General features: G+C 26.7%; 3 protein-coding genes across 17 annotated transcripts in view; all 3 read right to left on the bottom strand.

The window, feature by feature from the left end:
* Window positions 1–22: 22 nt before the first annotated feature.
* Window positions 23–3,815, bottom strand: LOC102670560 (intraflagellar transport protein 80 homolog). 4 transcript variants are annotated; one of them, XM_006608489.2, is made up of 16 exons: window positions 3,607–3,815; window positions 3,354–3,532; window positions 3,134–3,244; window positions 2,882–3,060; window positions 2,708–2,797; window positions 2,493–2,630; window positions 2,278–2,402; window positions 1,923–2,171; window positions 1,688–1,851; window positions 1,413–1,610; window positions 1,188–1,338; window positions 901–1,072; window positions 707–829; window positions 500–639; window positions 284–422; window positions 23–184 (listed from the first exon to the last, which is right to left on the bottom strand). In XM_006608489.2, the coding sequence occupies exons 1-16, from the start codon at window positions 3,699–3,701 to the stop codon at window positions 89–91; spliced, it is 2,349 nt and encodes a 782-aa protein (XP_006608552.1). In that variant the 5' UTR covers window positions 3,702–3,815; the 3' UTR covers window positions 23–88. The 4 variants fall into 4 exon arrangements, with proteins under 4 accessions (XP_006608552.1, XP_031368728.1, XP_006608553.1 ...); XM_006608490.2 differs by having other exon boundaries at window positions 128–208; XM_031512860.1 differs by having other exon boundaries at window positions 128–422.
* Window positions 3,816–6,011: 2,196 nt separating this feature from the next.
* Window positions 6,012–22,476, bottom strand: LOC102670965 (multiple epidermal growth factor-like domains protein 8). 6 transcript variants are annotated; one of them, XM_031512833.1, is made up of 25 exons: window positions 19,095–19,428; window positions 18,062–18,369; window positions 17,717–17,880; window positions 17,337–17,614; window positions 17,062–17,246; window positions 16,576–16,927; window positions 16,257–16,492; window positions 15,933–16,166; window positions 15,561–15,848; window positions 15,316–15,453; window positions 14,988–15,232; window positions 14,890–14,899; window positions 11,168–12,903; window positions 10,662–11,086; window positions 10,240–10,583; window positions 9,949–10,154; window positions 9,528–9,807; window positions 9,176–9,377; window positions 9,043–9,069; window positions 8,638–8,953; window positions 8,372–8,547; window positions 8,010–8,263; window positions 7,820–7,831; window positions 7,534–7,721; window positions 6,012–7,453 (listed from the first exon to the last, which is right to left on the bottom strand). In XM_031512833.1, exons 2-25 carry the CDS (start codon window positions 18,264–18,266, stop codon window positions 6,599–6,601), a joined length of 7,356 nt encoding a protein of 2,451 aa, XP_031368693.1. In that variant the 5' UTR covers window positions 18,267–18,369; window positions 19,095–19,428; the 3' UTR covers window positions 6,012–6,598. The 6 variants fall into 6 exon arrangements, with proteins under 6 accessions (XP_031368693.1, XP_031368676.1, XP_031368670.1 ...); XM_031512810.1 differs by lacking the exon at window positions 19,095–19,428 and adding an exon at window positions 22,401–22,476 and having other exon boundaries at window positions 6,599–7,453; window positions 11,168–14,068; window positions 14,282–14,899; XM_006608493.2 differs by having other exon boundaries at window positions 6,599–7,453; window positions 11,168–14,068; window positions 14,282–14,899.
* The window catches only part of LOC102681354 (glycerophosphocholine phosphodiesterase GPCPD1-like), a 15,312-nt gene continuing 14,050 nt past the window's right edge, over window positions 21,926–23,187 (bottom strand). For all 7 annotated transcript variants that reach the window (XM_031512849.1, XM_031512853.1, XM_031512838.1 and 4 more), the window contains 3 exons: window positions 22,796–23,187; window positions 22,570–22,717; window positions 21,926–22,476 (listed from right to left, as the gene is read on the bottom strand). In XM_031512849.1, coding sequence (XP_031368709.1) covers window positions 22,162–22,476; window positions 22,570–22,717; window positions 22,796–23,187 — 855 coding nt within the window. In that variant the 3' untranslated portion in view covers window positions 21,926–22,161. The remainder of the gene's footprint in view (window positions 22,477–22,569; window positions 22,718–22,795) is intronic.

The following is a 23,187-nucleotide window of genomic DNA, read 5'->3' as shown; positions in this document are numbered from 1 at the left end:
TCAAGATATTTTAAAACACAGGTTCATTGTAATTTATTTTTACATATTTTAATAAGTAATTTGTATAAATGAAAATACCGTTACGCTTTCATATATGTATTTCTTGATCAAATATTTCGTTTTTTTGTGTTTCTATTTCTAATAATTCTTCATCTCGTTTAAATGAAATGTCCTCGATAATCTCCTGGTGAAAATAGTTTTGGTCTCACTAGTTAGTAAAAAAAAACAAAATTATGTGCAAAACATTTGAAACAAAGTGATAAAATAAGAGTATTCAATTTACTTGTGTCTTTGCAACATTTGCCATATATGCAAGAAAACTTTGATTTGTTTCTTTTTTATTAATTATTTGAAGATATTTTTTTCTTGTGTTTAATACTTCATCCAATTGCTTTTTATGTCTGATTGCCAATTCTAATGCTCTAAATTAATAATTGATAAATTAAAAAAAAAACAATATTATTTATTAAAAATTTTGTTTATATATTAAAGAAAGTACCTATTCCAATTGTATATTTCGATATTAATTCGTATAGCTTCCTCTATTAATCCATTTTGCAAAAGTATACCTTCTGCAGTTAACAAATCTCCTGATAAAAGTGCCATTTCTGCTAGTCTTTCTGTTTTATTTGGTAAACTCTAATTTCGAAAAACTTAAATTATTAATTTATTAGACAAATAGAAATTAGAAGAATGAAATTATTACCTTTATATACTGAATATAATCAACTTTATCATATCGAGAAATTGCTGCATATGCTTCTTCTGCAGCGTTTAATTCTTTATTATCAGTTGCTATAACGGCCATACAAGTCCATAATATTTCATTCTATTAATAATTTTTATATTTTAAAAAAATTTTAATCTACTATAAAAAAAGGAAGAAGAGATATTAATTACCTGAGCGATTCGACAAAGCGATAACGCTTCTTTCCATTTCTTGTTTAAAATATGTTGATAAAGACTAATAAAAAATGTATAAAAGGAAGAAGCTACTAATGCTCCATCACCACGTCGTATCATTACTATCCCATTATAAACATTTGCTATACTTGGTTGTTTACCAAATTCACTAAAAATATAAATAAAAAAATTAATAATAAATAAATAAATAAACTATTTATATATCATTATTAAAAAAAGAATAATAAAATATATTTTATATAATAGAGATAAAAGAATAAAACCTGCTTTCTTTATCGATTCTTGTCTTTCGTATAATTTTACGATCACTATAATGTACACAATTAGGACACAACCATACAGATAATGTTGCATCCAACATCGCCGCTAAAACATTTGCATCAGTAGCCCATGCAATATCTTGTGCCATAGCAGCTAAAAAGATGAAAAATTATAGAATATTGCTGAAATTATATATTAAATACAAATACTTTTTTAAAATTGCATACCTATTTTACATACTCTACCAAAACCAGTGGTTCTTATAGAGACAAGAAATAAATCTTTATTTATATCGATTAGTGCTACTTGTCGATCTATTACACCGCCAATGTGATTTAATGCAACTCTTGTAATATTTTGAAGATGTGTATAAGTCTGGCTTTCTGTTATAGGTTTATTGTAAGCCATTTCCAATACATGAAGTACTAAAAAATAACTTTTAATATCAATTTTTTTATGTTACAATGTTTTTGTATTGATTGAAGTATTTATTTAATCATACGTTTTTCGTTACTTTGCGATCGTATAACTAAAGTATCGGAACATACTGATATACAAGGGGAATAAAGTCGTTCCTGTGTCATTCCTTTCCATTTTGGAGTTCCTAATAAACGACCTTGATAACTATATAATGATACAGAATTCCATTCAATCAATAAAAAATGCCTATACAAAATAATATATTTTAAATATTATTTCTTCTAAAATTTGTGTTCTGTGTAAAATAAAATATTTACTTTTCTGCAAGAAGTATTGCTGATACACTAGTATTTTTCAAAACAAATATGGCAGGAGTATTCCAGTTTACTACCGAATAAACATGACATTGTGCTGGTGTAATTACAACTAAATAATCAAAACCAAATTCCAGCTGAACTACACGATCTGATATCTCTAATTCTTCTCGTGTTTCATTACCCACATCTCTGATTTCAATCACTTTTCTTTTAATCAATGTGGCTTCATAATTATTCCACTCCAATCTCCTATTTTTCATTGATATTAAGTGTATAAATTCTATACTTAATATCATTGATATTAAGTATAAATATAATTATTTAAAACAATAATTTAATTTTATATCTTTTATACCTGTCTATTATATGACCTGTTAATACATTTCCATTACTGCAAGCCATAGCTACTTGAGTACTATCACTTGACCAAGCAATACTATATATGCTTCCAGAATTAATTTTTTCTAATGAATGAGACCACTAAAAATATATATATAATATCAATAATATCAATAAAAAAGAACTCATACAATAATTAAATATTAAAATTTATATATAATTTGAACTAACTCCTGTTTTATCACAAAGTTTGATTGTATTAAATAATCCAACAGCAAAATAATCTCCAGAATAACTCCAACTTAGTGCTGTAATAGGATGATCCTCTACATTACTTGAAAATAATTGAGTACCATTAGAATCCCATACCTTGAAAAAAAATTTAATTTCTCATTGATTCTGTTATTTATTATAATTAAATTTTATATTATAAGTTTATGTTGTACCTTATATTTACAATCTTCCCCACCAGAAATGATTAATCCATGAGTGTGATTCCAACATAAAACCAAAATTAGACCATCGTGTGCTAATAACTAATAAAATACAATTTTCTTTTAAACATTATTCTATAATTAAAATATAAAATAAAATATTATGTACTTGTAAGATTGTCTAACCTTTCGAGGTTTAGAATTAGAATTAAGTGATTGAAAAGTTAAGTGAGCTCCTTGAGAATATAATACTGTTGTACAATCTAAATTCCAAGCAGCAGATAATATGGAAAACATTCCTTTAACTATAATAGAACGAAGCATGCCACTACGTGACCATACTTTTATCAAACCATCCTCTCCAGCTAAAATTATAATAACAAATTAACTGAATTATAATCATTTGAATCATATGTCTTTATAAAGTGTTTTAACTACCAGTCAAAAGAGCAGAGCCATCATTGCTCCATCTACCTACTGTTGTTGCTCCTTTATGAGCATCTACACTTTTTTCTATACGTCCATTTTTATTAATTAAATGAAATTTTCCTATAAAAAGAATATTAAGATAAAAACTAATAATAAAAAAATATATAAAATAATATAATTATAAAGTTTCTGAGAACTCTTAATATTGAAAAAACAAAACTACAAATACCATCAGCTGTAGTAATTAAGAGAATATCCAATGATTGTTTTTTTGTAATTAACACTGCATAATTTGGTCGCGGATGCCATTGCATATCGGTCGGATAAAAATCATCAGGAAATTCTGTAATAATATTGGAATGTGCAATTCCACCTTCCAAATGCCATGATATTAATAAATGATCTTCTCTGTAAATAAAGAGAAAAATATGATAATTTTATATAATTATTTAGATTTTTATTTTATAAATATTAAATCATACCCGCAAGAATAAATTTCTTCTGTTGAATTCCATGCAACACAAGTTACTAAACGCTTGTGACCATTACGATTTTGTGCAGAAATTTTAAATCTCATTATATGTTTATTTATTATTTTAATTTATGTATAAATATATATGTAAAAACGTTCACAATTTTATATAAAATCTATATAAATCTATATATTTGACATTAAAAAATGTGTGAATATATTTCATATATTTCACATTTCATTTCATACAAATTCGATCGCATGCTTAATCAAACCTTGAAGTCCAGATATTTGTTGGTATGTGGTTACTATAGTAACACAATATTATCATATATAACATATATTACATATTATATTCATAATATTATATTTAATGAAATAAAATCTTTCACTTATTTAACGACAATGAAAACTCATCAAATGAAACCCAATTTTACACATGTTTATTAAAGCTTTCTCAATACAATTTATTAATCTTCATTAGCACAACCTCATATTCTTCTCCATATTACAAATAAATTCATGAAGCTGACGAATCCTTCTAAGGATGCCGACACTCGGACTTCACAACCTTTTCATTTTCACTTTTACAAATGATGGTAGCTCATAATGTTACAAATGTTTTGTTAACGCGATGATGCAATGCCGGCATTGGAAGATATCGCTTACATTGAATGCAATGTAATAATTATATATAAAATAGAACATTTTGAAGATAACGCTCAGATCTGTACAACCGAGAAATTATACATTCATTATGTATACATGGTATATATTATATACATTTATTATATATATAATATATATATCTCTATTTACGTAAATCTATATAAATATATATATATATATATAAATGTTAGTTTGTATTATTCTTATATGTTTACAGACTCGCGATAATAATTAGGATAGTTGGTCGCATGAAAGTAAACGAATAGAATCGTATACTGTAATAAAAATGAAACGAAAAAAAATATGCTAGTAAGATAGAGAGAAAGAAAATATAGCAAATGGTAACAAAAATATTATTTGACAAGATATATGACGAGACTTATGAAAAAACAAAAAAATTAAATTCGGAGATTCAATAGATAAAAAGTACAACATTATCATATGCATACTTAATATTTGCTCAGTGTATGATTGTTCCTACAATCAAGGAACCGTGCATTCTTATAACATAGATGACATAATTAGAATGCTCCCAAAAATAACTTGAAAATTTCACACTGTACTTTCAGAAAATGTCATTAATCCTATCATTTATCAAAAATAAATATCTTAAAAATTTACTCAAATATTATTATACATATTAATTACAATATCTTAACTATACAAAAAATAAATTGCGTTAAAAAAGAGATTAAACGATATACAATATATGTTTTTTAGTTCTGAAAAGTTTTTTCTATAAATACAGTAAGAAATATTCAAGTTGTGTAACAACTATCCTGAGAAACAATCTGTACAGAATATATTAAACTTGTTTGGTACCATATAACAGCTTAGCAAAAACGCCTCATGATATTTACATCTATGTCACTATGTGTCTATGTCACGTTGCTCACTTTCTCAATTAATTTGCTTATTAAAATTATCTTAAAAGTACGCGTTATTAATATCATTACATCAATATCCTATTTTTATTACTATATTTTGATTAATATGTAATCTTGGCTTATTATCTTTGATAAAGGACACATTTGTTTTTAGTTTCACCATATTTAAATCGATAATGACGATATATATGTGTATATATATATATATCGTATTATTGATATTTTATAATTAATATTTTTAATGTGCATACTCCAATTTACAACATTTTTTAATTAAAATCTTTGTCATAAATATATCATATGTACTATGACATTTATATTATTCCTCATTTTTTGGCATAGGAACCTTTTCGCACGCATTATCGAGCTTCCAATCAACTTCTAATACTGATCGTTTTTTAATTATGCGGATATAATTTATTTTCGGTCGCCATTTTAACAATACTTTTTAACATAGCATACAAACATACATAATCATATATTTATGTATATCCATCCTATTTAAAAATCACCCTGTTTGTCAACTGCTGAAAAGTAATAATGTCAGTTGACAGATTATTATTGCGTTTTTGTTATATTATAATTATCTACAAAGGACCATTATAACATTTGTGTTGAAATATTATATCACTTCAAGCTTTATAATGTATTTAAATAGATAATATTTTAAAATAATCTATTTATAATAATAAAAAAATTAGTTATTTTCGTTATTTATTAAGATTTGAATATTATTGAATTTATTTTTAGCAAAATTTTCAGCAATTTCTTAATTAATTGAAATATAAATTTTTGATAATTTAAATAATAATTTAAAATATTATAGTTGCCTTTGTAGTCTTTTCTTTGCATAAATTTGATAGATAGTTATAGAAAATTTCTTAAAATATCAACAAAATTCATTGATTTTCCTCTGAAGATAGCTACAAATGTTTCAAGACATAAAATCATGTCTTGTTACATAAAATGCTTCTACAAAATCGTGTAAATTACAGATTTTTATATACAAACATACAGTCTCGTCATGGAATGGTATGACAATATATATGTATTTGTGTATATGTATATATATTATCATTTAATTTAAATATCCTTACAAGTGTTTCTCTATAACTATAATACAACCTTTCGACTAAAATTTCATATTACTGGCAGACATTGAATAATGCCAATAAACAAACAATATTATTAAAAATTCAATGATTGAAAATCGATTCAACTTATATAAATTCGAGAAATATAAATGCTATCTGCTATAAAAAGTTTTCCAATTTGAAAAATGATTTTATGTATTATGATACCACAAGATTGACGATTAAAAAGATGAGATCAACAAAAAAATGATTAATAATTGTAAAAAATAAACATGCTACATGTTTTTGCTATAAATTTTGAGAGCATAAACAGACTTAAAAATAGCCGAAACAAATATTTATAGAAAGAAGATCAGTTCAATGCATGACTGTTTCTACGTCTTAGGAACACTCTACTGTTAACTGGATAAACTCTAGTTAACAGTATTAATGAGCTACCAAGAGCTAATTTAACTGGAGCTTGTCGACCTCCAGGCAATCTAATGAAAACAGTGGCTACAGCCGCAACTCCATCATCAGTAGGTTCAACTGCTACAGGTCTAACATCACTATGAAAGCTGACTAATTTATTACGTCTGCTTTTTCGCTGAGGCGAGCTTGGATTACAGTCATTACCATCTCGATCGTAAATGATAGTAGCTGATGCGAAAGGTCTTTTAGCCATATGCAACATTTCGACAACATGTCTTCTCCGTGCTCTTCGAACATCCGCTGCTTGTTTCGTTTTCCATGCAACTACACAACCGGCTAAAAATAAAAAGAAACAAGAGAAGAATACGGAGAAAAAGACAAACAAATCAATATGAAGTTGATCCTGTCGAAAGAAAATCATTCCGTAAGCAGCTCGACCACTAATTTCTGGATGCACAGGATCAATCGCTCTTAACGCGATGTGAAATTTTGTTTCATGAAGTTCATGTTTGTCTTGTGGTAATGTTAACACTAACCGATTCGTAAGATTTCTAACTACCAAAAATGTATTTCTATTCTCGATTGTTAAAAATGTAGCTAAACCTTCTGCATATCTTTCCATTACAATATACTGAGGACCAGTATTCCAATTCGGTTCGGTTGTAGTGCCATTTAAAGCAAATGAAAAAGTATTATGAGGTTGGAATTCGACTAATCTCATTTGACTACGAGTCTGTTCATCTAACCACATATTATGTGAATTTTTTCGCCACATAAATCTACTGTCTAGTTCAACCTGTAGATATAATTTTTAATTCAGAAGATATTTAATATTCAATGTTTTATAAATAAAAAAAAAGTATATAAAACTCTTACATCTTGATATCCTGTTGTTGAATTTAATGTAACAACAAAAGAATCATCTCGAGGGCTAAGAAATAGATCTAAAGCCCCTTGTGTAACATCCACCATAACTCTAATATCAACATTCATAAAACGAGGCTGTACCATATAAAATACCGTTTGACCGGGATTCAATGGTTTTGGTTTCATTTTACACTCATCTGTAATTAGTGAAAATAATAAGTTTTCATATAAATGAACAAAAATTAATGAAAAAAGAAAAAAAAATATATAATTTAACAATGGAGGAGTTACGAACCATAAGATCCTCCTGACATAATAGAAAGATGCAATTTAAGAAAAGTAATATTTGATCAAAATATATGTATAATTCTAAACTATAATATAATTTTTTGAAGAAAATTAATATAAAATAATATAATAAAATATAATAATAAATATATTTATATACGATATAATAAATGATATAAATATGTTAAATAATTCACCTATTAATTTAGAATCAAAGCACATTTTGTTGTCAACAGTTACAGTTTTATAACATTGATGACCCATTGTTGGTGTCCCAGCATAATTTTCTTTACATTTACTACATTGTACCATCCAACATGGTGAACTACCAGTATTTGTACTTTTCATAGGTCCACTAGTACAAGTTGGATCACTTTCTGTATTATTACCACAATTGCATTTTTCTCCTGTTACTGGATCACAAGTGAATCCATGTCCATGGCATTGACAACTAGAAATAATAAATTTTTAATAATATAAAAGACATTTAATAATATATATAGTACACATATATAATATAAATATACATAAATAAAAATATTGATATAATAATACTAACGATCGACATATATCACGAAGATCTTCTGTTCCTCTGAAATAACCAGTCATACATTCACCACATTTGTCACCTCTTGTATTATTTCCACAATTTACACATTTGGCTTTAGCTACAGGGCCTTCGACTAATTGTTTTTCTAGTAATTCTATAGACATTTTTTCAATTGAATTTGGATCCTAAAAAAATTATATTATTTTTTATTTATTTTATTTAAAAAAAATAAGATTTTTTTTATCTTCAATTATACTTTTTAATATATAAATTACCGGTACAGTCATGCTTTCATTAATACATATTCGAGTATGTCCATTGCAATATTCAAGACATGGTACACATTGACCATTATCTGCTGGATTTCCAACAAATAAAGGTCTACATTTGTCACATTGTGGTCCCATTGTATTATTATGACATTCTAAACAAACGTCTAATTTATCTGGGCCTGCACAATTACTATGACCATTACATTGGCACTGAATGGAACAATTGGCACCTACATAACCGAAGTCACAACGACAAATATTTGGTTCTATGCATGTTCCTCTAACACAACCTTGTGTACACATTGGAACGCAAATTTTTCTAAGAACAAAATAAATTATATGTACTTAATATTAAAAATATTTAATAAATAATATATATAAATAAATAGCTCAAAATTTGAATCTCACCTTCCAAATTCATTAAATGATGATGGACTGAAATAAATATAAAATAATTAATGAATTGTTTCTTTATTAATAAAATAATATATATATATATATATATAAGTAATAAAAAGAAAAATATTTTAATAAAAATTACGTTTCAGTTTTATATCCGTCGCCACACATGCATTCAAATCCTTCTTCTAAATCAAAACATTTTTCACTTTTTATGGAACATGTATGGTGGCCATTCGTACATTCATTTTCTGGTGGGCATCGCACATAATGCCAAGAAAATATTGGTTTCGACATCACATTTGGAATTGACATTGTAACATTATCTGAGATTTCTAGAAACTCTAAATACAAATAAAAATAATATAGTTACAAATATTATAATTTTTATATATTAGTATTGATAAAATTAAAAAAATAAAATTAAAAAAACTGACTAATCAATAATATTCGAATCATTATATCATTATATATTATATATTAGATTTTCTTACTTAGTTCAACTGTGGGTAATTGTTGATAATATAACATTTCACATGTTCCACCAGCTGGATGATCTGCTGGTGCTTCTAATGAACCTTCTGTACATATTCCTTGACCAGTTATATTAGCTGAATCAAAAGAACACCAACCACAATGTGAATGTTTTAAACATGTACTGCATTGTTTAAAAACTGAACATGGTTCAGGACAATGATCCATATCAGAACTACGTAATACTAAACCACATACACCGCCAGCACAGTACAGAGGTTGATATGATGGAGAAATACACTAAAATTTATTAATAAATTGAAAAAAATTTTAATTTCTCTCTCCTCTCTCTCTCTCTCTCTCTCTCTCTCTCTCTCTCTCTCTCGCATGCACGCACGCACGCACATATATATATTTATTTTTTTAGAATTATGTATTTACTTCATTAAGTTGCGTTGACCATCTACATTCTCGCCAACCACCTTCGGCTCCTGTACCTTTTAGACAGTTTTTACAGTCCTTATGATCACCACATCGTTTTTCACATTGCGTACTTCCCATTTTAATACTTGATCTTTCAAAAATATGTTCTGGTACACAATTCCAATCATAGACAGGTTCTCCTGTTACTGCAAGTCCCAATTCAGCTACAAATATTTTGAAAAATTATTAAAAATTGTCTATAAAGTATTATATATATTTACATATTCTTTGAATAATTTTTTAACTCACAAGTTTTTAAAACCTGCCTTGTCCACACACAACCTTCAAGATTATTACATTTCTCGCAATCACTTGCTGGACATTGACGTTCTCCACATTGATTTACATCTGTTACTGATATTTGTCTAATACTGCATTTATTTAATTCGTCGCAATCTTTCTCAGATGGTATACACTTTCCATTTGGACAATTTGTACACCATTTACACACTGGTTCTTCACTTTTATAATATGGCCATTCTGCTAAACATTCTGTACAAGTTTTAAAATTTTGGCATTTTCTACTCATCATCCATTCTAAATTACAAAAGATTCCATTTGATCGTTGAGCTTGAGTAACATTAATATCACATCTAAAATATTTTTTTAAATATATTTAGAAATATTTATAAATATGTTTAAAAAAATATTTATTAAATATTAGAATTTACCTATCATCCTTATTAATTGATATTTCATTAGAAAAACAAAATGAAGCATTATTTCCACTAATTGTAATAACAGAACAAAAAGAACATCCAAAATATTTTCTGCAAGTTATTTTATCTGTCCAAAGATTACACAAATCTTCCGGTATATTTATAAGAGTAACATGACTTTTAATTCCACCATCAAAACCACCAACTACATATACAGCATTAGATTCTGGATCAGCATGAGTCATTGCATGAGCATATGCTGGAGGTGGTGGATATCCAATAACTTCCATATCTTTTGTTATTAAACGAATCCATAAATTACATGAATATTTATAAGCAATCAATGAATCCGAAGTATTATGTGGATTTTGACGACCACCAAATATCACCATATATTCATCAGTGGTAACAGCAGAATGAAGAAATCTAGCTTGTGGCTATAACAAAATATAATAATCGATCATGACTTAAAAAAAATGATTCAAATTTTTTAATTAATTAAAAAAAATATTGCTTACCAAACTACTTCCATCAGTGAGATCATCATCAAATGGAGGAAGTACAGACCACATACGAGTTTTATAATTCAATGCGTATAATTTATTAGAAATAAATGTTCGATTTATTGCATAAGTGTATCCACCGAAAATATAAAAACTATCAGACTTGCTATGATATACAGTTGAATGGCCATATACTCCTAATGGTCCATTTCCAATTGTATTTATTGTATCCCAAGCTTCTGTTTCTAAATTGAATTCCCATACTGTGTCAAGATAACCATACTTAGGACTGAATCCTCCAATTAATATTAGACTTTCTGATTCTCCATTTCTACGAAGAGTTAATGTATGTCCAGCTAAAGATGGTGGTTCTTTTTTAAATTTATCTTGTATGATTTGCATCCATCTTTGATTTTGTAGACTAAATTTCCAAAAATCGCTAAGAGTGTTATTTGATAAACCTTGAATATCTTCTTGTTTCATTGTCAAACCACCATAAACATATATTTGTTGTTTACTATGAACTATTTCAGTTGCATGGAAGTATCTACCTTGAGGCATAGAGGCCTTTGAAGTAGATTCTACAGTAATAGGCATCCATGTGTTATTTTTAGTATCAAAAAGTCTAATATCATTTAGAGGTCCATGACTAAGAGAATAGCCTCCAAACATCCATAAACTACCCCTTCTATCAGCAACCAATGTATGACCAAATCGTGGTAAAGTTTTCCTCAGATGATCCAAATGATCAGCTAAATATTCTGAGTTAAACAATTCAGTAAAAATTAATTGATGTTCTTTAATCTTAATTGAGCAATCACGTCCTCCATAACCAGGTATACAGACACAACGGCCATAACCTTTATCGCAAATTCCTTGTTTCTTAGTTGAAGTGCAATTATTAGGACATATTTCAATATTGCAATTGATTCCTACAAAACCAGCTTTACATAAGCAATTACCATTTCGACATTCCCGATTTCCGGGACAATTATTACAAGTCATTATTAAATAACTTGCATTGAAGCCTTCTACTTCATCCAATTGTTTATAATGAACAGTAAGAAATCCTGATTTAGCTTCTACAGTAACGGGATAATCTGTACTTTCTGTACAATAAACACCTAAAAGTTGACTCTGATGACTAGTCACTGATGAAACAAATTCGGGAAGTCCATCATATACATAAACACTATTTTCTTGACAACTAACATTAATATCATCATGTATAGTAAATTGTATTACATTTTGTATTCCTGAGAGCATGTTGTCTGATGAAAGATCTGTTTTTGGACTAACTATCCAAAGACACTCTCTTGTTGGAGAATCTCCAAAATGACTTTCCCATAATGATAATTGTGAGTGTCTGCTGCCAAGACCTTGTTTGCCATTTCCTTCTCCGCCAAGCATTCCTCGGGACATACAACTATAATAGCACATTCCGCCATCTCTTGGATCGCCGTAATAACCTTTCTTACAACGTTGACACATATCCCCTTGCGTATTATCACGACAAAAACATACACCAGTTTGTCGATTGCAGATTCCTAGATCTTTATCTCCATGTTCATTACAATTGCACTTTTTACATCCAAGAGGTGTTGTAGCATTACCATAACTGCCTGCCTTACATTCTTCGCAATATCTACCAGTAGTCCAATCTTGACATTTATCACAAATACCTGGTCCTTGTATGCAAGTAGAGTGATTATAACAACCACAATTTATTCTACAATCTGGTCCTGTCCATCCTAAATTGCATTCACATTTATAATCAGGAGCTTCACTACAATAACCATTAACACATTTTTCATAACAAGTCTTAGTACAATTTTCTTTGCCATCTCCATTAAAACCTCTTTTACATTGACAGCTAAAACTACCATGAGTATTTGTGCATACTGCATTAAGATGACAATCATGTAAACCTAAGTCACATTCATCAACATCTGGACATTGAGCATATGCCCAACCTGATTCGTCGATCTCTAAAGTTGTATTTTGATATTCATTGATAATTAAACTACAATTGACATGTGGTTGATTGAAATCTCCTTGAACACATGCTCCTATAATAGGATTTTCTAAACTGTAACACCATCCACAACTCAATGAATGTAAACAACTAGAACAATTTGTGTGCCGAGTACAACTTTTGCATTGATCATTGCCTGTTAAGGATGATCCTGACCTTGATGTTACTCCCATTAAACCAGCCTGATCCATCCATTCTCGACATAAACCAAATTGATATTCAGATGTATATACTGAGAAAGAAAAACATTCTTGTGTGGCCTCACACCAAACACATCTTCCACGCTCATCTAAACATTGTGTACAATTTGAACGTTGTCTACATGGAATTGGACATTGATCAAAGCTAATAACTGCATTAGGTAATCTACCTATTCTTGCGCAACGAGCTTCTTCTGTCCACCATTCACACAAATTACTACCAACACAAGATTCACATGATATATAATTAGAACAATTAGCACAAGCTGAAGGAGTTATAGTTAAATAATGCCATTCGCGAATAGGATTTCTATCTTCATCCCATTCTACATCAGCTATACAGCTTTCTGTTTCGTTAATTGAACGTGAAAGACATTTATTAATAATATCGCACCAACCACATGAAGAATCAGTTAAACAATGGAGGCAGTTTTTATATTGATGACAAGAACCGTTTTGAAATGGTTCGAGATATTCAAATGTAAATACTTTTGGATTTTCAGTTTTTTTGTTATGAGTAATTTCCATTTTGCTAGCATATGCATAACTACTGGTAGTAACCATTCTTTTTGACTCGAAATCTAATAAATATCGACCTGGTAATAACATCATTTGATGTCCATCTGGCCATTTTGTTGAAATACATTGCGATGTCTCAGCAGTTAAATTTGCAACTAATTCCTAAAAAAAAATTAGGAAATATAATTATAATAAAAATTAATTTCTTATTACATTTGTTAAAGAATTAATGAATTAATTTAATGAAAGAATTAATAACATAATATATTAAATAGTTAAATATTTAATATAATTTAATATAATACAATAATTTATATAATATATAATATATATTTTAAATAGTTAAATTGATTGAAAAATGGAAAGGCAATTTACCAATTCTTGAGGATCATCACTTCTTGATACATGTAATGTTGCACTATTGTAACTAACACAAATTTTCAAATGTTCTACTGTGCTATCCCAAAAATCTTGAGGTGGTCTAAGAAAACCAATTAATCTAGCAATCATTTCTCCACCAAGTGCTGATTCTGTTTTTGCTCCTTGCATGGATGGAACACTAAAATCTACTGTAGTAGCATTAACTATCGTAACTGAATCAGGTTGAGTAAAATTTACTGGAGGTTTATATTTTAAAAATGTTAATCCTGGTCTTTTATCCATTTCCCGACATTCTTCAACTTTTATAATTTCTGTACCTTTCGATCCCCACCATCCCGGTATTTGAGATAGTGTATCATCTCGAAGTCCACAAACACCATAATTATCATCTTTATGATGACAACGTGCATTTTGAACACACCAAGTACAAGTTCCGCGATTTAATTTATTAGACACAGACTTTTTTCCACGTGCAGTTGTACCCCATCCTCCACCAGGTTGACCATGTATTAAACAAGAATGACAATCTCCAAGCGCAGGACAAACACCTAGACAACGCGTCGTTTGAAGATTTGTTGTACAATTACTACCAATAGTCCTACCATAACATATCTAAAATAAAATAAAAATTTTTAATATTAATTGATTTTTAATATTCAATGAATAATATGAATATTTTATATATATATTAGGAAGATACCTCGTCTGCCGAACACCAACCACATTCTGGATTAGCTGTACATTCCATCAAACTTTTATGTCTTGAACAAATTTGCTCAGGTTCTATATTATCTTCATCTCCTGGAGCAAGCATTGGTGGTAATGTATATGCAAGTAAATCAGCATTTACATTTCCATGATAACCACCAACTAATAATAATGTATTTCCATTCCGTACATCTGCTGCATGTGCAAATACTCCCTGTTGTTTTGGATAACGAGAGTCTAGATATCACGATAAATGTTTTAAAACAAAAGCAACTAAAATTTTACACAACTTTATTTTAAATGTTGAAATTTCGATTTACCTTTATCATTTAAACCTAATACATCATGGCTTACCCAAGCGTGACAGCCTAAATGATAAAGATACATCTGATTATCATAACATATTTCTTCTTTATTATGTCTATGAGAATATCCACCAAATACAACTAAGTAATTTCCTGTAAAATTTTTTAATATAAATTATTAAGATTTTGTTTAATAATATAATTGAAATTTAATACATTTAATCATTTTTTTCATAAAAATTATAATAAATAGTTATTACCTATAATATTACAGGTATGAAATGCTCGTTCTCTTGGAACATAAGTATCTCTTAAATGTGCTCTTGGATAATGAATTTCAGACCAAACTTTTCTGTCAAGTTGAAATACAAACATTCTATCTGATAATTTACTAAATCGTGCTACACTAGCTACTACTCCTCCATAAATTAATAAAGAATTAGTAGCTTCATGATATACAGTTGAATGTGCAACTACACGTACATCTAATTCTTTACCTCCTCGAGGATGTACTTCTTTCCATTTTTCTGTAGTTGCTGTAGGATCAGCTTGAATTGGAACAAATTTATATAAAATATTTTGATTATGATAAAATTAAAATATAATAAACATATTGAATTATATAAACTTACATAAATTCAATTTAATCTTATATAAATTTGATGAAAATTCACCATCAACTGTACTACCACCAAAAAGATAAATGTAATTATTTGCTAAAGTAAGTGTATGTCTTGTTAATTGTGGAGGATAAAATGGAGAATTTTTTGCTCTTAATGTCCAGGAACGTGTATTAACATTGTAATACCATAATTCATTAGATAAAGAACCATCTTGTACTTTTCCACCATATATAACAAAACCACCTATTAATGTATAAATTATTAAGTTATAAATTATAATAATAATAATATTATTATTATTATTTTAAATATTTCAAATGGATGCAAACTGACCATCATATCTACAAGCAGCATGGCCATATCGCGGACTTGGTTTAGGTAATTTGTCAATTGATGATTTAGTAGATTCATCTTTAAATAATTCGTCTCTTATTTTAGGTTCTTGAACATAAATATTATCTCCAATAGAATCTTCTGCAATTTCCTCTTCCCAATTTAATATATCACTTTTTATATTTGAAGTATGAAATTTTTTATAGAAATTTAGATTTTCAAGATTTCTACGATGTCTATAATATTAAATTAATAAAAAAAAAATATTAACATTAAATTAATCATCATTAAGTAATTATATCATATATTTTATTTTTACCTTGCAGTTTGTGCATATCGAGGTCTAGTATGTCTAGAATGTTTTTTTCTAAAATCATCATTTCTTTCTATTCTAACTGTACTTCTACTAGTTTCATTATCTTTAGTTTCATGAATTTTTTTTTCACGATCATTATGATCTCCAATCCTAAATTCTGACCAACCATATCTTTTTTCTACATTTGCAAGATTACGTGAATTAAAGGTATTATTATTATCTTTAATACCAGAAAGCAATTTCCATATAAAAGATGAAGTACGAAGACCATATAATTCTTTTTCATCTGCATTTGTTCCTTTTAATTCAAGAGCAAGAAGTATAGGATCTAAATGTTCTGCAGATGAGATGCCTTCTGTTTTAAAGAAATATACATAATAATTTTATAATATAATATATATTAAAATATATATACATACATATATATATATACATTCTCTCTTTTTATATATATATCTTATAAAGAATTACTTTGTGTTTTCTTCTTACCTAATTCATTACCATATTCGTCTTCCCATTGACTTATATTAAATCGATACACTTCCAAATTATCAAGTATATAATTAAGATCATAGCCACCAAAAACATAAAGAGAATCAGTTTCTTTTATATAAACTGCAGTATGTGCTGCCCGTGGCCTTAATCCACCTTCTGAATGAGAAAGCCAGTGCCATCTATTTATCATATTTAATAATTAATAAATAATAATTATATTTAATAATATAATAATAATATTTATAATAATAATATATTCCATAACATACTTGTTGCCTTCAGGATGCATTTTATGTAATGAACAAGATTGTCCTGAATATCCATTTTGACAGTGACATCGTTTTAAATCACATTTTCCACTATAACTGCAATTATTTGGACAAAGAGCTCTAGAACAATCTCGTCCACCCCAATCATCCTCACAAAAGCATGTATTATCAATACATTTGCCATGATTTGTACAATTATTTGAACAATTTGTAACTGAAAATTCTGCATGGAAACCATCCAAAACATAGTTTGTATCACTGTACAATAGTATTAACATCTATAAAAAAAATATTTAAAAAATATAGTTATCACAATTTTTTAATAATTTATATATATTATATATATTAGATAAGTTTATTAGAATTTCATATTCACATACATAGCCAGATGATGATGTTACTTGTTGTGGTTCAGTTTTACCACTGAAACTGCCTAAAAGAGGAGATCGGAAAGAATCTCCATCATAAACAAAAACATAATCATAGCTACATTCTGTTCCCATTGTACGAAAACTTAAAGTAATAAATTGTCGACTATTATTTGCTGTAAAATATATAAATTAATTAATTAATATTATAATATTATAAACAATTATAATTATATATAAATATAATTATATAATACAATTATATATAAATAATATAATAAACAATTATAAACAAAGAATAAAAAATTATTGTAAGATTTATTTATAAAATATATTGTAATATATAAGATTTTTTACCTTTTATAAGCCATTCACAATGAGAATCTTGAGTATAATTTGAGCCCAATGGTCCATCACTAATAATTCCCCAAGAATCAGTAAAAACTTTTCTTGTTTTATCACATGGAATTTGTTTTGGAGATGTCTGTGGAGCTAATTCTAAGCCCCGCAAGAGGCAACTCCATATAGTAATCCATATTATGGTGGACAAAACCCACCCCATTACAGTATATTCGCCTCACTGCTGTTTGATAAAATAAAACTCATCATCCATGTTTATTGGATTGTTTTGTGAGCAATTATATTATAAGCACAAAGAGTCATATCTGAAAAAGCAAATTTTTTTGTTATTTCAATAATTATCATAAGAAACTATTATTAATTATTTAATATTATTTATTAAATTTTAATATTTTATGAAATAGTTATAATAATATTTTATAAAAACAATTTATTATTATTACATAATGATAATAACATAATTAATTTTTAAAACAAAAACAAATAAATATGGATTTTTTGGATTAAATATGGATTAAAATTTTCAATTATATTATATTTTATGTAATAAATATAGAAAAATCATAATATATTTTTATTTATTTATATATAAAAATAATAATAAAAAATGAAAATAAATAAAATCATCTTATTAGTATGCAATAAAATCTTTTTATCCATAGCAGTTTATAAAAACATGTATCAACCAGTATTATTAGTTCTGCATTACAAATAATTTTAAATCACAGCAATAGTATTCAAGTATGCCTTGTCACAATCACGTTGTACAATAATCATTCAAGCGTCAAACATATCGTTCCTGACTAGAACATTAATCAGTTATAAAAAAAATTTATAACAAATTAATTTATAAGTACACTACTATAAAACTTGCAACAATAAGTAATGAGACGACAAAACACTATAATTTTTATCAATGAAACAAAATCAAGAAACATTCTTTAACTAAATAGATACGATAAAACTTCAGCTGCGATTGAATCAAAACATTATGTACGTATACACATATACACGTCAGAAAAATTTGTACCATGCTATACTTTGAACAGTTGCATTCTCTGAACATCAGTTATTATGAAAATATATATCTTGATTATCACGACTTAAATATTGCTAATACAAAACGATAAGTGATAAAATAAATCTGCAAATATGAACAGACAAGAATTATCACGTAAACTCTGTTCGGCCTCGCCTGTTGACACCTTGACTGTCTCTGCATATGAGGTCAGGGTGGGGGCTCTTCAACCGCCATTAAATTCCCTTCATTTCGAACGCGGTCTCAATATTCGAAAGTTTCCAGGGACACTTTGATTGAAAAAAAACGCTATATAAAATCACTTTCCATTATAGGCTTAATATTTAACTTATGATGTTAATCAAGTAATTTATAATTTCTATAAAAACAAAATTTTTTTTTACAATTTTTACACGTGTATTTTTTACAATTTTGAGATATTACAAAAATTTTTTTTGTTTAATAAATCATTGAATTAAAAGGACTATAATAAAACATTAAAAAAAATAATAAAACTTTAAACTATACTATAAACATATAAATTAATTTATTTTCATTAATTTTAAAAAAAATTTTTAATTATTTAATTTTTAAACTAAAATTATTGTATTTCGTAATTTTATAAAGAATATAGTTAGAATTTCATTCAAAAATTATAAAAAAAAAATTAAATTAAAATATATATATACACACACATATAAATGCGAATATTAAAAAGCCAAAAGTTATTGATTTTTTATATTTTTTATATATAATTTTTACTACTAAATTTAATAAATACTTTAAGGAGTGATTTATAGGAATGAGGATAATCTTTTTAATAAGATTTATTAAATAATAAATTGAAAAATTTAGTCATAAACTTCTATACTTGAAAATCAATATATTCTTTATGAATATTTATTATAAATATTCAATTTGTTTTTTTTAAATTTATTCTGAAAATAAATATTATTACAGCAATTGCATTTACATTTAAATAATTTATATTGTAAAATATTTTTTAATTTAAAAGTTAATATTAATATTATCACATTATGGTCATATTTTTGACATTGTATTTTTTTGCATTTAATTAAGATATACTATTTACGAATGTGAGATACTATTACTTTATATTTTTTACAAATAGAATAAATTACTTAAAAACTTAAAATATTATTTAAAATAATAAATAATATATGATAGCTAATCTTTCAAAATAATATTAATAAATAATTCAAATAAAATTAAAATATTTAATAAATTTAATAAAATTAAAATTAAAATATTTTTTGTTAACTTATGTTAATATAATGTTTTGAATAAAAAAAATAAACTTGTTTTTACTTTTATCTATTATAGATTTTATATTATAGATATATTAGAATGTATTTAAAGTTCACTTGCTAAATCTCAAATATAATAAAAAATAATCCATAATGTGTTAACTATATATTACATTTAATATTTATTTTCAAATCGGGTACTTTCAATAATGAAATTAAAACTTCAAATGTAAATGCAAAAATATTATATCTTATTAGTTTTTTTAATGTTTATATATGTATGAAAATTTTTATATAATAATTATATAACCAATTAATTATTATATTTATAATTAGTCGTTGTATATTCAAATTATTGTTTAATAGGGAGAGATAAAAACAGACACATAATTAGAAATCTGAAATATATATGATGTTATCATATTATACACTTGAAGACTATAATGTATTAACTTATGGGTGTCAGAATTTGCAAAGTTCTATCAATATATTTTAATTATAAACTTATCGAACCGATTTATATCTATCAACTGGTTTATTATAATGCATAGCCTCTATGACAATAGAAAAGATCAGTAACCACCCCCCTTAATGCACTATATGTGTGCATTTACATATATGATCCCATAACATATCTGTGGTATACTTCTCTAAACCATCAACAGATATTCTGTATATTGCCAGAATCATAACGATTGATACAATCGCTCTCTTTAGTTGTATAGCATACTACCAATGCGGTATAACGGTATAAATTATCTTCTCTGTTCAATAACTTTGAAAAGATATTCGCGTACTACATATTTATTTTGTCACTGATGCAGTTTATTAAAAAGTTAATCAGGTATTAGAATTTGAACAGAAAAAATCTATAAAGCAAATAAATGATTTTAAAAATTTGTTAATTTCACAATTGTGTACTTATTTATATCAAAGAAAATCGATTTTTAATTTTTTAAGGTAACTATCATACATAGATGAATAAATTATAACAATCACCATATTATTATAAATATGGAAAAAAACGACTTTTTTTATAATTATATTAATTTTACACACAATTCTTTTTTCATGATTCATTCAATTTCTAATGCTGCATTAAAAATAATTTGAAATATAAATAAGTGAATATGACATAATAATTACTTCACAGCTTTTATCAATATTTCAAACTGTCGAAAAACAAATCGCATTTTTTTTTAATTTTTTTTTGATAATTTACTAAAAAAGAGAAAATATATATATTTATGATGTTATATATTTGTTATATTATATAGATATTTGTGTCAATTTTCATTTTTTGAAATTAGTATATAATTAAAAGAAAAAATGAGAGGGGTGACTTCTTTTTATGAACTAAATGAAAATATTGAGAATATTTGTACTAAAAACTTGCAATTTCTGTATTCATCTGCCACAGGCAGAGTAACAGAAATAAACATCTTTTTCTACAGCCATTGGACTTTATCAGTATTAAAAAAAAGGCCATTATATAAAATTTTAAGTAAGACATAAAATATGAAATTGACTGATTGTAGGAATGATAAAACGATGTGAAAAATACAATCAATCATCTTTCTTGTGCATTAATATATAAATATATTCCATAATGGCCGTTAAGATGATCCAATGTTATGGATCCTAGGACTGTTAGGGAAACTAAAATTGTTTAACCCCTTTGGTCTAAATATTATAGTAAATTACAAGTTACAAAACATTTTCTTCGGCTTTTTTTTTCCTCTTGTGGTCTTTTCTAAGCAGTGTTTTCTAAATCAGAACCATGACATAAACGGCTTCTTAAAAGAGAAACATCAAAGACAGTCTTTCGCAGTATCATCCTCTCCATAGATCTCTGATAATGTTGTTGTTTGACCGCAAACTAAGTCTGAGATACTTTTTGCTTTTACTGAGTGGCCGAAAGACTTTGCACAAACGCTAAAATCTTTCGTCATTTCACTGATCTCTTTGCTCTCCTGATGATCACATGTACTTGGTAATTTAACGGTTGACATTGGATATATATTATTATCATCACCAATACTATTCTTACCAAAAGATGCAAATGAAGTTGTAGTTGATGTAGTTGTGATCATATTTCGTGATTTATCAATGTCCATATAATAATCCTAAAATGAATTGAATTATATTGTTTTTTTTAATATTGAGGATTAACTTCTTTCCCAAATATAATATTGATATTCATAAAAATTATTACTAACCTTTTCTGAATTTAGAGAATTAGTAATTTGAGGTTGAGGTGCACAACTCTGATTACATTGTGCTAAAGCAATTAGTGCCTTTTGATTTTCTCTTGCATCAACTAGAAATATACTTTCCTTGACTTCTTTTGCATTATATTCATCAATTCTATACAAAATATTAAATAATTATTATATATATATTTTTATTTATTTATATAAAAATAAAATTTTAAACATTGCTTACTTGTCATAAATAACTGCATGCAAGCCAAGTTTCTTTAAATGTTGAATTGTATCTTTATCATTATTATCATCTCCCCAACAAAAAATAATTAATCCAGCATCTTTTACAAATTTGACTTGTGAGGGATCTCTAAGAATATCTTCAGTATGAACATTAATTCCTAAAATATCAGCTGCTAATGCATGTCTAACAGCCATTGGTATCGTTTGACATCTCGGATCATGATAAGTAGGATATTTTGAAGTTACACCTTGTGTTAAAAATACTACTGGGTACTTATTTTGCTTAAGACGAATCATGGCACAAATATCTGGATTGAATGATGAAAAAACAATTTTCCTATCTCCTCCATATTCTAGAACGACTTTCAATATAATGTCCAAATACATATT

This window comes from Apis dorsata, unplaced genomic scaffold, assembly GCF_000469605.1.
Source record: "Apis dorsata unplaced genomic scaffold, Apis dorsata 1.3 scaffold_37, whole genome shotgun sequence".
NCBI classification, from domain to species: domain Eukaryota; kingdom Metazoa; phylum Arthropoda; class Insecta; order Hymenoptera; family Apidae; genus Apis; species Apis dorsata.
The sequence above is the reverse complement of the archived record's forward strand: the minus strand, read 5'-3'. Positions and strand labels throughout refer to the sequence as shown.